Source organism: Bubalus kerabau, chromosome 4, assembly GCF_029407905.1.
Source record: "Bubalus kerabau isolate K-KA32 ecotype Philippines breed swamp buffalo chromosome 4, PCC_UOA_SB_1v2, whole genome shotgun sequence".
NCBI lineage: Eukaryota > Metazoa > Chordata > Mammalia > Artiodactyla > Bovidae > Bubalus > Bubalus kerabau.
In genome coordinates, this window is record NC_073627.1 from 105,104,796 (window position 1) to 105,122,005 (window position 17,210).

The 17,210-nt window shown below is 44.1% G+C and overlaps 1 protein-coding gene across 6 annotated transcripts in view; it reads right to left on the bottom strand.

Moving 5' to 3' along the window:
- The window catches only part of RCL1 (RNA terminal phosphate cyclase like 1), a 60,372-nt gene that overhangs the window by 10,472 nt on the left and 32,690 nt on the right, over positions 1-17,210 (bottom strand). For 4 of the 6 annotated variants that reach the window (XM_055578166.1, XM_055578163.1, XM_055578164.1 and 1 more), the window contains exons 6-8: positions 9,303-9,428; positions 5,185-5,341; positions 1,319-1,422 (exon numbers count right to left, since the gene is read on the bottom strand). In XM_055578166.1, the coding sequence (XP_055434141.1) occupies positions 1,319-1,422; positions 5,185-5,341; positions 9,303-9,428 (387 nt within the window). Of the gene's footprint in view, positions 1-328; positions 665-1,318; positions 1,423-5,184; positions 5,342-9,302; positions 9,429-17,210 lie in introns of those variants that run through there. The other 2 variants (XR_008713548.1, XM_055578165.1) reach the window with 2 other exon arrangements.

Here is a 17,210-nt window from a genome sequence, read left to right on the forward strand (position 1 = left end):
ATCAGGAGATAATGTGGTCCTCATCAGTTTCCTGCTTATCTGTCTTTCCACACGGCTAACAGAATGTATTCTCTTCCATTTCCTTGTTTCAGAGAGCCTTCCACCATCAACTTACAGGAAAAAAAAAAGCCTCCAGAAGAATCCCGTGGTCTTTGCCCATAACACCATGGTCCAGTGGTGCGCCAGCCCCTCTGCAGTGCCCACCCTTTCTCAATGTGATGGCACCACCATTCTTCAGTTATCACAGTACTGTACCTTTCAGATATACAGCATCGGTACCATGATAACCGAAAAAGGACAGTTCAGTCTCATATCTACCTGAATATTCCCTTGCACCCAAGGCCCACTCCTCCCAAGCTACCCACCCATAGGTGGCTACAGAACAATCTTTAAGCACACAGACACATGTACAGAGATATCAGTGCTCAAAGGGGCTGTTCACAGCAACCTCACTTACTTTCAGTAATGCTTTTTCACTGTGCTGTTTAGATTTAAGTCTTCTGAGGATCTGCTCTTTTTGGAGAATGCCTACTTTAATAACCCAGCAGTCAACTTCTGATAACAACCCCTTGGCCTCAAAGTCACTTCTGCATTTCCCTCCTAGTCCAGTGGTGTTACTGTGAACTTTGTCTTTTGGACAAAAAGGCAGTCCTTTTTCCTATGGCTAGAGAAAAGAGGAATTTTTAAAAAGTAACAATAACACCCAAGCTATATATATAATAGTATACCTCCAAAATGGAAATAAGGTCTAAAGCACAGACAGAACTGTCAAATACATATCACGCAGCTTTAAGGACATGGGAGCAACAGATGGACAGGAAGAAACTGCAGGAAAGAAAAGAAGGCCGAATCCTTGAGACACCAGATGAAAACGACAACCTCCAGCTCATTTATGAATTAGTACAATCAGGTGTCCACAGGACGGTGTTCAGTATAACACTTTCATGGTTTCGTGCAACTGGAGGACAAAGTGAAGTGAAAGTCGCTCAGTCATGTCTGACTCTTTGTGACCCCATGGACTGTCCATGGAATTCTCCAGACCAGAATACTGGAGTGGGTAGCCTTTCCCTTCTCCAGGGGATCTTCCCAACCCAGGGATTGACTCCAGATCTCCCGCATTGCAGGAGGATTCTTTACCAGCTGAGCCACAAGGGAAGCCTAAGAATACTGGAGTGGGTAGCCTATCCCTTCTCCAGGGGGATCTTCCTGACCCAGGAATAGAACCAGGGTCTCCCACATTGCAGGCAGATTCTTTCCAAACTGAGCTATCAGGGAACAGAAGTGGACAATATAAGGAAGCTGAAAGAAAACAACTCACGTGTAGGGAGAGAGTGGTCCGAGCAGGACTTTGGAAACATCCTGCTGTCCAAGGGTCATGAGTAATAGAGCCAGGCTCTGGTTGGTCGAGTCCACGCATCCACCCTGTAAATAAAAACACTTTAAAGATTAATATTGTACCAATCAGATAATGGAAAACCAATCAAATAGAGGGAGGAAAAAAAAAGACACAGATGCCCAGAGCAGACACACAGAAGAGCAGACTGCAAAGTTCAAGCAATAAGGGTTTTTTAAAGTAAGGTAAAGTAAAGTAGAGTAAGGGTTTTTTAAAGAGTTATCCTCATATTAACAACTGTAGGGGGTTAATCAAAATAATTGTATGAGTTGAGACTATCAGAGTCAATAGACATTGAAGTTTACTGAGGTATATCTAAGGAAAAATGAAACTTTCCCTTCGTAATTAAACCCACAGCAGGACATACAAGCAAAAAGGGATAATCATTTTTGCACAGGTAATTTTAAGTGAATGACAGTTTTACTTATTAGTGTCTTTCAGAGAACACCACAGCTAATCTGACATGAAAGGACTCTTCCCTTTCAAGGGTCTTACCTGAAACACTTCTTTAATTACATTCAGAAACTCCATGCCATGTCCCATTAGATTCCCCTCTTCAGCTCTTCCTGTGTGCCTTAGAACTGGAGAACCTCCCAAATCCAATCCCTCCACTCTTACTATTTATGCATGATCTTTCATTTTCCCTGTTCCTCCAAATCAAGAAGCAGAACAGAATTCTTTTCAAAAATTTCTCCTGAAGTATAACTGCTTTGGTTGCCTTTCTTTTTTCATTCTTAAATTTCTCAACCACTTTAGCCATTCTTACACTTGATGTGTGCATTCCTGCTGTTTCCATTTGTGCTTTAAACAATGTCTTTATTTCAGATCATTCTTTCTGGGATAACTTTACTTAAAACAATTTATTTAGTCAGTTAGCTAGCTACATTTACTCATTTATTTGGCTGCACTGGGTCTTAGTTGCCGCATGCGGGATCCTTGGTTGCTGCATGCAAACTCTTAGTTGCAGCACATGGCTCTAGTTCTCTGACCAGGGATTGAAACTGGCCCCTTGCGTTGGGAGGATGGAGTCTTAGCCACTGGACCACTTCCCTTAGGCAGGGAAGTTCCAAAAACAATTTAAACTTGCATTGTAAATAGCGAAAGCAGGATGACATCAACATAGTTTGCACACATCACAAGAAATCAAGTTTTTAACCATGACACATCATCGTTCAGGGCTAGAATCTCCCAGACTTTGAACAGGTTAGGTGGTTGCCTACTGCTGCTTATGTGAGCACATCTCTCTCCTTTTTCAATGTGTGCAGGGTAGGAAGTAAGTCAGTTCCCAGATGCACTCATTCTCTGCCGTTAAAACTTCCTACAATGGAGTAAAAAAATCAGGAAGTGGATCCTCCAGCCAGGCTTTATGAAAATCTGCTCTTTTTAAATCTACCTGAGTTGATAAAGGACAATATTTATCTTCTTTAGCAAATTTTAGAACAAGAGTTATATAGCACATATATTTCCATCTAAAAGGAAAACCTGACCCCATGGAGAATATATGGACCAACAACACTATTTCTGTTTTACAGAATTCACTCCGTTTCATAAAATTAAAACTGTTCTCTTTCATCTCTGCTTCCTATCACTGTAGTGCCATTCTGCCATTCTCAACTGATTTTTATTTATTTTATTAATTTATTTATTTTTGGTGGCTGTGTCTTCACTGGCGTTTGTGCAGGCTTTCTGCAGTTGCAGCTAGCAGGGGCTTCTCTTCCTTGCGGTGTGAGGGCTTCTCATTGGAGTGGCTTCTCTTGTTGAGGAGCACAGTTTCTAGAGCACAGGCTCAGTAGTTGTGGCACATGGGCTTACTTATTTCGAGGCATGTGGGTTCTTCCTGGACCAGGGATCGAACCCGTGTCCCCTGCATTGGCAGGCAGATTCTTATCCACTAGGCTACTAGGGAAGTCCCTCAACTGATTTTTATTATGTGCTGAACCAACACTTCACTGCAATAAATATATTAGGGTCTGTGTACAGGACACCATAGAGGGAGTGGTGGGGCCACTCCAAAAGCAGAAGATACAATCCTTGTGCCAAGTAGCTTCAATCTCACTATAAAGATGAGATATGAGCAGGAACCAGTAAGAGTTCAAGGTGAAGATGAAGCTATGCTGTTGAGGGCACCAGGACTGCCAAGGTGATGGGGTAGGGGTAGTCACTCGCCCAGCACCAGAGAGAGGCTTTGTGGAGGTGGGGATTTGAGCTGGCCCTGGAGTGATGAGCAGGATTTGGAGAGGGAAGAAGAACAGGAGGATGGGGGAAAATATGACCCAGGGCCAGTGAGGAACAGCCAGGAGGCCAGCCTGAAAGTGGCTGAGTGCCCTCTGAGGAGAACTATACAAAACTGCAGGGACAAGGCGGAGCAGGGAGGCTGAGGCAGGGCTTTTCTCACTGGGTCAAGGGTTTTGATTTTATCCTGGGAAAATGAGAAGCTGGTGAAGATCTCTGAGCACAGGAGTAACAAGATCAGATCACTGTTTAGGGGGAGATTTAGACTGAAGAGGATGTTGGAGAGAATGTGGAAAGGATTTCCTCTCTGTAAGAAGGGAAAGCCAGTACGTCTAATCAGAGGAGGTTGGTGTGGAAGGGAAGAGGGTAGTAGATGGTGCCAGAGAGATGGATAGGCTAGGGTAGTTCCAGAAAGTCTGGAATGAAATCAAGAGGGCTTGGTAACTGATGAGACATAAATGGAACAAGAGGAATTAGATTAGAGGATTAAAACTTTGGTAAAAATAAATGGTACCAAAGGAGATGGATTTTTATTACTTATTTAAACCATGTCACATCACAGACTTAGAAAGAATTATTATAAAAACAAGAAGCATCTTCACCCTTTTTAGCAATTAAAGATCACAGACCCACAAAAAAGAAGTTTTCTTAATGATTTAAAACAACAACAAAAAAATACAGTCCAGCCACAATTAAATGGTTTAAAGTAGAATTTAACTAGAGTAAAGAAAAAAAATAATAACCTAATCCAGATTGCATGTTTTCTGTCTTGGGGACTGATAGACTGTGCTTTCACCCTGAGGCTTATAATCTGCCATTTATGGAGATATAAAACCCACATTCCAGCTGTGCCTGTGGGCTCCCACCGGGCTGTCCATAATGAGATACATCCACTTTCCCCAGGTCCACTGGAAAGAGACAGGAGTGCAGATGAATGTCTAAGCAAAATGACCGGTGGTGCAGCCTTGTCTTCAGCATCCTGTCGTCACCTTTTCTTTGTCTCACCTTCCCAAACCCCTACTGTGCTCTGACACAGGCCTGCCTTCCTTAGACAGTCGTCAATGCTCCCGAACGCTGTGCAAAGTTGACCCTACTACACTGTTTTTTATCTGAATTAACTGTCACATACAAATCCAGCTTTCCAGTTTCTCTTGAAAAATCTGAGAAGAATGAGCCCTCACCCATGCCATGGCAACGACTGGAGGGCTGAGAGAAGGTCCCTGCTCTGGGGAGGGCAGTGCGTGCCCTTCAGTTGGCCAGTCACTGCCTAACTTGCTTCATTTTTCATCTCTTCCCTCGTGCATGACTCTGTTCTAGTTCTCTGCCCTCCCAATCGTTAAAACTTACCTGCTGTTTGTATCAAACCAATGGGGCCGAATCTCTGCTCACTGACTAGTTAGCTAACCCACTAAGCTAGTTAATGCTGAACTGTCTAAAAGGTAGGAAGAGATTAACTCCTTGACTGAAGCCCTTGAAAGAGAAAGAAAGTTCCTAATGAAGATACATGGGAACTGCTTCCAGGTGCTCCTCTCCCAGACCTGCAGAAGCTGAGGACATACCCGGTAGATCTCTTCAAGCAGCAGCCTGGCGCAGTTCCTGCCGAGGTCTTCGGGCAGCATCGCTGCGCCCTGGCCCTGGGGGTTGGAAGCCAGCTCAGCGCTGAGAAAAGTGCCATTGGTGGTCTCGGCAACCAGGGACAGCCCAAAGCCCGGAGACCTGGAGGTTCAAAGGCACAGACACTGAGCAGTGTATGAAGCAGGGTTTGCATTCACCAGTCAAAAGAGAAGACAAACATCCTTTTGATGGTACTCTGTCTGGTTATATCAGGCCTTATTAGAGATCCTACCAGCTCACACTGGAAATACACATGACTCAGTGAGGGCACACACATGGCAAAACCAAAGATGATGAGAATCTGCACTGCTTTCCCTTTCAGCCCTCCCTTCGCCCACACCATACACTGTGAGAGTTTGTAACACTCCACATGTACAGCCACCCTAACAGCTACCAGATATTGAGTTCTACTCTCAGCCAGTTTCTGAGCTAGGGGCTTGACATGACTCTGCAGAGTAAATATTACCATCCCACCCTATAACTGAGGAAATGGACAAATCAAGCAACGAGCATCAAGTCCACACGGCCAGAAAGAAGACTGATATGCATTTCAAACATGGTCTTTCAGAAGCCAAAGACCACACAAGTTCTCCACTTCCTTGGCCCTCACTCAACCACCCCAGAAATGTAAGCAGCCTGGAGACCACCTGATTATAGCTCTTCTTGAGACACAGCAAGTTGTTGCTCCGTGATGGCAAAGACCACCCAAGGAGAACGGGCCTAGAGAAGGTACACCTTTATGCTTTTGTCCCCACGGGACATCGCTAACTCAGAATTCAATGAATAGAATCCAGAAGCCAGTAAGTATCATGTTCTCTCGCCCAGGTGTTTTGACCACCAGCAGCCAGAACCTAACACCCTTACCAGTCCAGGACCACAAATGCCTCGTGCACTCAGGCACACAAAAAACATTTAGGAGAAAGTTTCCACATACCCAGGAACTGGGGCACACACGGGACCCTGCCCTCATGAGGCTTAGTGACAACCAGTTTGATGTAAAACAAAATCAGTTGACAATAATAAACACAAGCATCTCCCCACAAAACTTCTAGACGTGACACCTCATGTCCACCTTGCTCAGTGCCTTTCAAACAAATATAACTGATCCTTAAATAACACAGGTTTGAACTGCTCAGGTCCAGTGACACAGATCTTTTTTCACTAAATACGAACCCCGGATACAGAGGAACCAAAGATGGAGAGCTGACCGCTGGTTTCGAGTACAGGGAAGTTCAGCACTCCTAATCCAAGCGTTGTTCCAGGGTTAGCTATATCCAGTTCCCAGCGGTACACTCCACATGCAAGCACGATACAGCCCTGCCTCCTTTAACACAATTCAACATACATGTTCATGAAGCACCTTCTATGCATCTAGCACAAAACTAGCCAAAATATTTGTTTCAGAAAAACTACATGTAAAATTAATAATGTACTATATGAGCTCACAACAGGGGCTAACTATACTGGTTGCTCCTTAATTTCTTTAAAAAAAAAAAAAATTGATTGTCTATACAGCCAAAGGTTAATAACACCTGCCAAGGGGAGAGGGAACAGTGAGAACACAGGTTCCAGGGCACTCTGAGTCACACTCAACAATCTAACACTGTACTTCCCAGCATCATCATGGGACATTTAAAGCACAATCTCAAGTTGCCTATGACTCACTTGACCAGGAGAAGGGAGGGGGCACCCAGCTCATCAGCAGAGGTAGTGGCACAAAATGACAAGGAGAAAACGGAGGGAGGAAGGGCCAGGAGACAAGCCATCATCACCGCTCAAACCCACTTAACTTGCAGTTCCTAAGCACTTCCAAACTTTTCCATCCATGTGAAATTTTTGAGGTATTGTGTACTTATTACAATGAACTTCACATTTAATCAAGACTGTTCCATTTGATATCGTATTTGTTTTACAGAAAAAACACGATAACATATTATGCTCTATGCATGTTATGCCGACATCCCCCACCCCCCAATTTGGGCTATATATATTATCAGGCCTATTTCAAGTTATGCTGACAAAGCAGCTGATCACCAAGTGACCTCACTGAAGATGGCATTAGTACAGTTTATAGATAACGGGCTCCAAAACTTTCTCATTGATAAATGGTTAGATTTTTCAAAAAAGTCATGACTTTGGGAATCAATATGGGACCATGCTGGACACATGTGCACTGGACAAACAACTGACACAGGTCCCCAAGAACTGCTGGCTCCCAAAGTCCCAGGGCATGGCCGCACAGGACTCACTCCCAGAGTTCAGCAAGCTTAACTTACGAGGACACTTCACTGAATTAGAAAAGGAAAATAGCTACTCATGACTGTAATTTCATAAGGGAGAAGGAAGATCACTGTTTGTCAACCATAACTTGTTATTTAGAAAGCAGAATGCAAATTTAACATCGTGCATTGGTTTTATAGGTAAATTTTACCTGTAAAACAAGGCTACATTATGCCTACATCTCCATACACATGTGAGCTTCCTACTCATTATTCGCAAGTATGGGCCTTGAGCAGCACTAGGGTCGGCTGGTCAATGATGGCATTATGAAAAGCCAGATTCTAGCTGGGAGCACAGCCTTTGGGTCTGCTCTACTTCTTTGTAGAGCGAGAAGCCAGATGACAAGGCACGACAGAGATTAGGCCACTCAGACAGCTGCTGGCACCACCTATCCTCCCCCATCCCTTGTAATTCCCTCTCCCCAGAAAACAGCTGACACATAATCGCAGACCTGCAGCCAAGGGAGGAAAAAGGCAAGAATGGCATTAGCAGCTACCATTTCTGCAGCACCTACTATGTGCCCGGCATTGCATTAGGGGCTTACATATGGGATCTTTTCATCTTTACAGTAACAGTAACCTAGGGATGTAGGCGTTATCACTCACATGTTAGGAATGAGGACACCACCAGTGGTATTTGAGCAATACACCAAAAGTCTGGGACCATCACTGACCTTTCCAATTCCCAGGGAAAAGGCCAGCTTTGCACACAAATCCTGTCCCTACTCTAAGCTCTGACACCACCTCCTCTGTTGCTCTGGACAAAGAGCCACCACTGCATTTGTGAAATCTCCTTTATCTTTTCCTTAGGCCTCAAGAACGTCAGAGATCCCATAACACACTCGCCCCCTTCTTTCCCCTCTCTTTCCTTCTTTTGCTGAGGTTAAAGAAAGCTCAGAGGAAGGACTATGAAAGGATGAGCTGTGGTACAACTTAGGAAAAAAACTGATTTCTTATCTCACAATTGTCAGTCTCTAATGTTCTTACTTTTATAAGATACAACCTGAAAAGTTCAGGTCCAGAGTGTAAAGATACTGTCATTCACACTAAAATGGCTCAGCAAAAACAGAGAAAACTCACATACAAGGAAAGCAAATTTGGCAAAATAATCTCTACGTACAAGTAAGAAAAATATACAAGTGTACACTGTATTATCCTTCCAACTTTTCTGTATGCTTAACATTTTCATAATAAAAAATTAGTGGTTTCTAAATATATAACAAAAGCTTAAAACAGATATTTTCATTACATAGATCATCATTATTAACTTTTTATGTTCTAACATGAGGTTTTCCACAAAGGCTCTAACTAAAGCAAATTAAAATCTGCAATAACAAGTTTCTCTGGCTCTAAGGGTGTCGTTCCCCTTGATGGAGAGAGACGCCGACTGGCACTTAGACCAACAAAGGATTTTTTTCCCTAAATTGTTATTTACTCAGGGTGGGAGAACTTTGTTTACTTTACTTTTTAGTGGGAACAGAGTGCAGATGGGATTTAAAGCTGGAGGCACTTTTATTAATAGCTGGGTTTTAATTCCCTGAGGCTGGTATCTCAAACCCTCATCACCCAGCACTGGGCACGGTGATACTTTCCATGTGATAGATGCTCAGAATATACTTGGTGGTGACAATGGCAGTAAGTCAGAAGGAAAAAAAAGGTGAATCATTCTTCCTCTGGCTGCCCAACCTCAGAGTTGGCAGCTTAAGCTTCAATCAGAGACGAGGAGTATGAAAAATGCTTAGGGAGGCTGCAGAATTAGGCTTCCAAAATGCACAGACACTTACTTCCCAGAGTTGATGCCTTTCATGTGGTCTGTGTAAATATAGATATCAGGTATAAACTTGTTGAGGATGCTCCTTGCAGAATCCACAATCCGGTTTGCCATCTGAGGTGATACACGTACCGAATACCTGCAACTTGGAGTTAAGGGTGTCATTCTGCTTGGACTCCACAGCGGAGAAAAGTCAGTCACAAAGCTAGCAAATATTTGTGGTACTGCCATAACAAAATGATGTTTCTAATTTCATTCTATTCTCCACCTGTATTTGATTACTTAACTTTGTAGTATCATAACTCAATTTTTACATTATGATTTTTATTATTATATAATTTTTGTATTGTTATAAAAAGTCTTGATGAAAAACACCCAAACAATATAGACACTTGGAAAGTATAAAATAAAAGCAGCTGCCAACCCTGCTCTAGATTGCCTACCTATTCCCTCTCCCCTAGAAATGGTTCACCTCAAATTTGGAACAAGTAAAGGCAATTGCCCCCCTGTATGGCATGAGCCAGACTCCCTTTGAAGTATTCTCTGAACATCCCCACTGCTGTTACCATTAAGTCTTTCTCTTAGAAACCTAAGACCAGGACAGACACCCCACTGGGACTGACCTGGGCCCCTGGGTGATCCAATCCACCCCATGGTATGCTGACAAAAGAAGCAGAAAAAACATTAGTAAAAGAACATAGTGGGGCTGTCTATATAGGTCTAAACAGGTTTTTAACTTACGCCTATTTTCGATTACGTAAGTGCCGACAATGCTATTTATGGCTGATACAGGCTCCTTACAACTTCTACCTAATGGTCCAATTAGTGATAATTAGCACTTTTACAACAGGACAGCCTCAGAAAGGAAAGGAAAGATATTGGCAACTCAAATCAACTCAAATTAAAAGAGTGCTGCTTGAGAAACTGGAAACTACTGCCTCAAATTAAACTTTATTAGAGACTGGTTCTCCCCAAATCAACCAACCAAATAAAAAGTAAGTATGAAAAAAAAAAAAAAAGTAAGTATGTACTAAGCACTTCCAATGTTCGATGTATGGTTAGGGGCTGGCTGTGCATGTGGAACGAGGGGCTAAAGAAACAAAGAAGTAATAACACACGATCTTTCCATTACTCTGATCCAAACCCCAGGCACAAAGTCCAACAGGGAAAACCAGGTGTGTGGTCTCCCCAGCCCAGCCCAACTGTTCGAAAATTACTGTCAATAACACATTTAATTTTCATTTGGGCTGCAGAAACAAAAACCAAAGAACCTGACTGGCATCAAGCTCCCCTTTCTGACCCATCCTGGACATTCACCAAAAGATCCAGCTCCCACGTGTGAGGGAGAAGCTCCCAGTAACTCCAGGCCCTCCCAGACTTGCGATCAGACCCTTAGTCTGCTTGGTTCATCCCCAACCCAACACCACCATCCCCAGCTCCATGAACCAAAGTGTCCAAATCCCTCAGCCTGATCTACCTGCCTCCATTTTTCCAACCTGGAGTTCTCCCTCTCTCCTGAAACCCTCCAGGATGCCCCAACTGTGGTCTGCACTTGAACTTACCACACGTCTCCCTTCATATACACTCAGGCCATCCTTGCTCTCCGATAACACTGCATGCTTCATAATGAAAGGGGCTCTACCTCCGTATCCCTCACAAGTCTCTCATACACTACTTTTGTACTCAGAAATACTCGATAAATATTTGACTTGACTCAAAGGACAAACCCAAAATGAGGAAAGAGTAAAGAGGGATTTTTCAACACACACACACACACACAGCCCAGTTACATCACCACCTCTTCTGTCCAGAACGTACTTTTGACCACAGGCAGCTTCGATAAACAGTCCCAGGTCTCATACCCTTTGGACCAGGAGGGTGCTGTCCCTCTGAGGCCTGAAGTGCCCGCATTCTGCAGGAAAATACAGATGTCACTATCCTGATACATAATCCCATGGTGCTCATGGCTTTCAAAGTTCTTTCAGGTACATGATCATCTTATTTTATGCTCACAGTAACCTTGAGGTAAGGCTATGGGTTTCTGCTTCAGGGCTCTCACTGAGGACAACTGAATCACAGAACCAAGATTCAAAATTAAACAGATGTGACTTCCCAAAGGCAATCTTCTTCCCCGATCCCTCCAGGGATGTGGAAACTCGGTAGGTAAAAGTGCTAATCGGGGCCAATGGAAGCGTATACTAGAATTCAGGCACTGTAGTAATGAAGGAAAGGAACTTTAAAGCCGGCTGCATCCCAGAGTCATTATGGCGCTCTCTGGCTTGGTATGGAGGTCCTACCAAGACTGGCTAAGAGTTCTAGAATCAGACTATCTGTGTTAAGTCCCGGCTCCAGCAAACTGCATCATTCTGGAACCAATGTGCTATTCCTGGTGCTTCCGGCTTTGCATAGTGGTGGTATCATAGCCAATGAGCTTTATCCAAGGTGTGATTATTGCTACTTGAAAACCTGGTGCCTCCGCATCCTCATTGTTACAAAAATAACAATCATAATACTCTCCTTCACAAGGTCTGGGAGCTCAGTTGAAACAATGCATGTCAGGTGCTCAGCCATGCCTTGTGTGTAGTCGGAGCCCAGTGAATGTCCACCACTGCTTTTCCTACTGGTAGTCCAAGGTTCAAACCCCAAAGCAGAGGTTCTTTCCTCTCAGGAGTAAGAGACCTCTCTGAGAATCTGGTAAAAGCCATGAACCCTGTCTCAAGAAACACGTGAACACACAATTTTGCAGACAATTCCAGGGGCCTTTTATGAGTACCATACTAAGAACTCATATCCATGAAAGACAAGTTCATGGCTACAGGGCATGGAACTCCTACCCTTCACTCTCCCTGGTGTTACAAGTCAGAGAAGGCTAAGGAGTGAGGGTATGTGTGAACACAAAGCAAGAGACTCACTCTCTAAGTACCCTCCCTACAATTAAGAGAAAGGAAACCAGATCGTCCAACAAACTCCACCTCATGCCCCTCTCCTGCCTCCACCCCTGATTCTTCTCTTGACTCCTATACATCCAATCATGAACTATTGGGACAGCATCACAAAACTGAAAGACAGTGTTTCCTTCTCTCTCAGGCAGTGGGGAGAATGAGAGTGGGTGGCAGTAAATAAAAGGCAACCGCACCATCCAGTCACAGTTGCTGGCAGGAACGCCACCAGCTCCCTTCCAGGCCCTGGCCAGTCAGTCTGAGAGACGCACTCTGCAGGGATGGGGGTGGCAGGGGAGGGGGAATAGTTAAAACCACAGACACACACAAGAATGGGGCTATTTCTCCCAGCTTGAGCCCTCCTACGGGGAATATAACCTCCAAGCTCAGCCCGACTGTTAACCAGCCTTGCAAGTAACAAACCCCTGCTAAAGTATTTTTCCAAAAGCAGCTCTTTTCTCCCAGGCTCCAAAGCTGGCCAAGAAAGTGATCTCAATTCAAACCCACATTCCTTTGGGGTATCTGTGAAACGGGCAGCTTTGCAGACCAGCAGCTGGAATGTCTGGTTTAAAGACAAGAATCTGGGCAAGGGCGTTGTGTTGACTTTCGTGGGGAGTTTAGAGGAAGGACTAGAATTAGGGCTAGATGGGAGAAGGCACAGGTGTCCCATCCCCAGCCTCAAGGAAGGGGAACCGCCTGGGACCTCACCAGCATCCTTCTGGCTCAGAGCCTACACAGGGAATGTTCGAAGAACACCAGAAAAAGCAGGGGAGGAACAAGGTTACATCCCAGATGCCTAGGGTACAACAGCTGCTTCAGCTTTTATATAAAACCCTGTACAATCCCAGAGCTTTCCCTGTTTCCTGGCATCTTCATCAAAGGCATCAAAAAACTCACAAGGCTTTTGTACACCTGGTACAGAGTACATGTGAGACCCTAGTGTAACAGCCTCCATGCAACCCACGTTGTTACCACAGGACTGTGGTAAACAAAGAGAGCACACACTGGAAATCACATTTCCAAACTAGAGAGAATGGACTCCAAGCAGAGTTCACTGCCATGACACAGCACTAAAGAAACAAATCTCTAAATGGAAAAAACAAACTGAAATAGTTCTGAAAGTGTGTAGGACTCTGTGTACAAGGCCATTAACCACAACATTTTTGGCAACAGTGAAGAACAGAAGACATCCCAATGGCCATCAACAGGGTTTAACTTGGAATTTGTACACAGTGAAATTCAATGTTAAGGAGAATGAGGTCGAGCTATTAGTAACTAGGGGGGCTTCCCTGGTGGCTCAGGCAGGAAAGTATCCGCCTGCAATGTAGTAGACCCCGGTTCAATTCCTGGGTTGGGAAGATCCCCTGGAGAAGGGAATGGAAACCCACTCCAATATTCTTGCCTGCAGAATCCCATGGGGAGAGGAGCCTGGATGGCTACAACCCATGGGGTCACAAAGAGTCGGACACGACTAAACAACTAAACATGCACATAAGTAACTAACGTGCATCAAGCAAAACAGGTATCTCTAGTTTTTAAAAAGAAAACCCACCTACTAGCATCACCAGGGTTCCCAGGTGGCACCTGTGGTAAAGAACCTATTTGCCAATGAGGAAACATAAGTTCAATCCCTGGGTCAGGTAGATCCCCTGTGAGGAGGAAGTGGCAGCCCACTCCAGTATTCTCACCTGGAGAAGCCTATGGACAGAGGAGCCTGACTGGCTACAGTCCACAGGATTGTAAGGAGATGGACAGAACTGAAGCGACTTAGCACGAACTTGCATCACATTTCCATTCCTCTATAACCTGTTTCTATCTCCTAAGAGTCGGAGAATATGAGAGTCAACCATCACCTTCAGACATCAATGTAAGCATCCATCAACCTGGGGGTCCCCTGGGAAAGGTACCATTTCTCCTCCACAAGCCATCTTCCCCCCTACACACACAAGTCTTGGCCCATGGTTGGGCCCAAGGATAGCCCTGCAGAGAACAGATATTAATCCAGGGAAGCTCTCTTACAAGTTCCTCTGTTCTTGATGATTCCTAAAAAGAACTGCAGGCAGCACCCCAAGTTTGATCTTTTATCTCAGCAACAGCTCTCTCTGTCCTGTGGCTCTGCATCCACCCTACATCGTGCCCTCACTACCCACCATGCAATCCAGTCAAGACCTCTGAAAAGGCAATCCACTCCACAGTTCCTTTCCTCCAAGTAAGACCACGCTTAAACCTCCTGAAAAATACGAAACTTGACTTTAAGCCCCTATCACCCCTAGAAGCACACATCCTTTCTACTCATATCAAATCCCCACCAGGAAAGCCATCACCCAACCCCATCCGTCCCCCCACCTCCAACACTTGCCCTTACCATGATCTTGTTGGCACCTAGAATTCTACCACTCTTAACATTGGAAACCCCGAAATACAACTCCCTAAACACAATGTCAAGTTCTTCTACACAACACACACGTCTATTTCCATTAAAACTGTGAAGAAAAAAAAAAAAACAACTGTGAAGGTTTCCAACCCCATGACCATGTGCCTTCTCCAGGCTGGCAGCCTCTGCTGCATTCCTCAGTAAGGAGTGCACCGGCCGTCGCTCCAATGACACGCTCACTAATACGCCCTGTAATCCACCCTTCTGCACATCTCACTCACCTGGTCGATCCACACCCAGTCCTGCATGAAGATGGCCTCCTGCCTCCTCCACTCCTCCTTCTAGGCTGCCAACTGCTGCTAGACTAGCCACACACCACACAGCTAGCACCATGAAAACACCTCACTTCAGCTGAGCCCTTACTGCAGCGCCACAGCCTTTTCCTTATCCTGAGTTACTATGCCCCACTGGACACACCCCTCACAATGCCTAAGTGGCCCACATCTTCGCCACTCTTGTCACATTCCCTTATCACACCCCTGCCAGTCCCCTCACCCTGGAACCCATCCTAACTCAGTAAAAATTGAAAATGCCTCCTACCCCTTTCCAAACATCATCAAAATGCTCCATTACCACCATTTACCAAATACTTACTTATACCAGCCCAGTGTCTCATACTATACATCTATTACTCCATTTAAACTTCATTAGAGCCTGGTGGACTAATGGGGTCACAAAGAGTCAGAAAAGACTGAGCATAGCACAGCACCAACAGCCCCACACAGCAGTCATAAACCGGCCCAATGATAAATGTGTCAACCAAAGTTTGGGGCCAAAATCCCAACATCAGTGAATGGCAAACCAAAATTAGAACCCACATCTGTCTGACTCTAGCACCTGTGCTTTAGCTTTAATCGCCTTGTTACCTTGCTTTGTCAGTCTCCCTCTCTCATGCATAAATCTACTTAACCTACAAAAATACTCAAATCATCAATCTTTTTGTTAAAGAGAGGGGATGTTCTCAATTCTTTTCCTCAAGTTATCACCATATCTTTCTTTCCATTCTCTTTCCTGTCAAAGTTCTTGAAAGAGTAGCTTCTGCTTGCCACCATTCCCCCCATCACTCTGCAGCCCAGAACTGGTTATCTGGCCTCTGACTCCAACACTCGCTGGAAAGAGCCCTCAGGGTTATCAGTGGCAGCCTCCTGTGAGTCCCTCGGCTTGGCCTAATGCTTACTCCTCTGGGCCCTTTAAGGCACTGACTTGGCTTCTAATAAGCTGCATTTTCTTTTCTCTTTATTTTTTTAAGAAAAAAACTATTTGCAATTTATTCATAAACAAAGAGTCAATACTTTGATACACAGAGACTTTCCCTCATCAACTTCCCCTTATCAGTTTGTATAGGAAAAGCAGAATAAATGGTTGACTCTTATTACTGATTTTCAAAAGAATGGGTCGATTTCCAAGGATGATCAATACAGGGTTTTTTTTTAAGTATCATAATAAATTTGTGGATGTAACCTTATTTAATGTGTAATCAATTGATCTGTAGTTATTTTTATTGGTAGTTAGAATGTCCCATCTTTGGCTAGTAGGAGCCACTTCAAGTTGGCTTCTGTGTCCATTTGACATGACTCTAGTAGCCTTTGACAGCTCCCTTGATGTCTAGGAATTTTACTAGATACTGTCAAATTCTTAATCATACTAATTACATTGTCTCACCTTCTCACCAACCTTTCATCAGAATATTATGTCAAGCTTTAGTTTCTTTACCAATCTAACTAGTGAGAGATGGCATCTCAGTGTAGTTTTAATTTATTTATTTTTAATGAAGTATCACTGATTTCTTTATTCCCCATTCAACTCTGATTTTCCCTAGTCTCCCTTCCTGGAAGAACTTTGCTTTCTGCTTTCAAATCTTAGTGACCTTTCAGGGTCCCATCCTCTTCTCTTTGCCTTCTACATAGTGGCTGATGCCACAACCATCCATTTCTAGCTTTCCTTGTCCCTGAGTCCTACATTTCCTAGGAAGTTCTACATTCCCAATTTCTAAGTCCTTTCTGGACTTATCCATGTACTTACCTGGAATCATAAAACCCAACATGAATAAAACTAAACTTATTTTCACTGCCAACCACATGGCCACACCCCACCCCAAACATTTGCAGCTTCTATCTCAACAAATACTTCTATTCAGGGGTATAAGTGAGAAGCATCAAAATCATACTCAAGGACTCCCTATTCCTCTAGCACAGACCCAGGTGATCACTGCATCCTATCCATCCTGCCTCTAGGAGACCTCCATAAACTAGCAGCCCTCACCTGTCCCCAAGACACAACCCTTACCAGCTCTCTTTAGGGCATGATAATTCCTTACTATTTCTGCCTCTAAGTGAGTGCAGTGAAGAGGTGCTTTTGTTTTGTTTTGTTTTCCAACTCATACCTACCAAAATTTCTACAATGAGCCAAAAACAGCCAAAAGTTCTTTCTGTACCACTGGAGTTATTTGGTTAATGTGCAAATTCTAAATTCTCTCTCCAAAAGAAAATTACTGATTCTGAATGAAGGTCAATTCCTCAGCACAGCCTCCAGTCTCCACAGGCTCCTG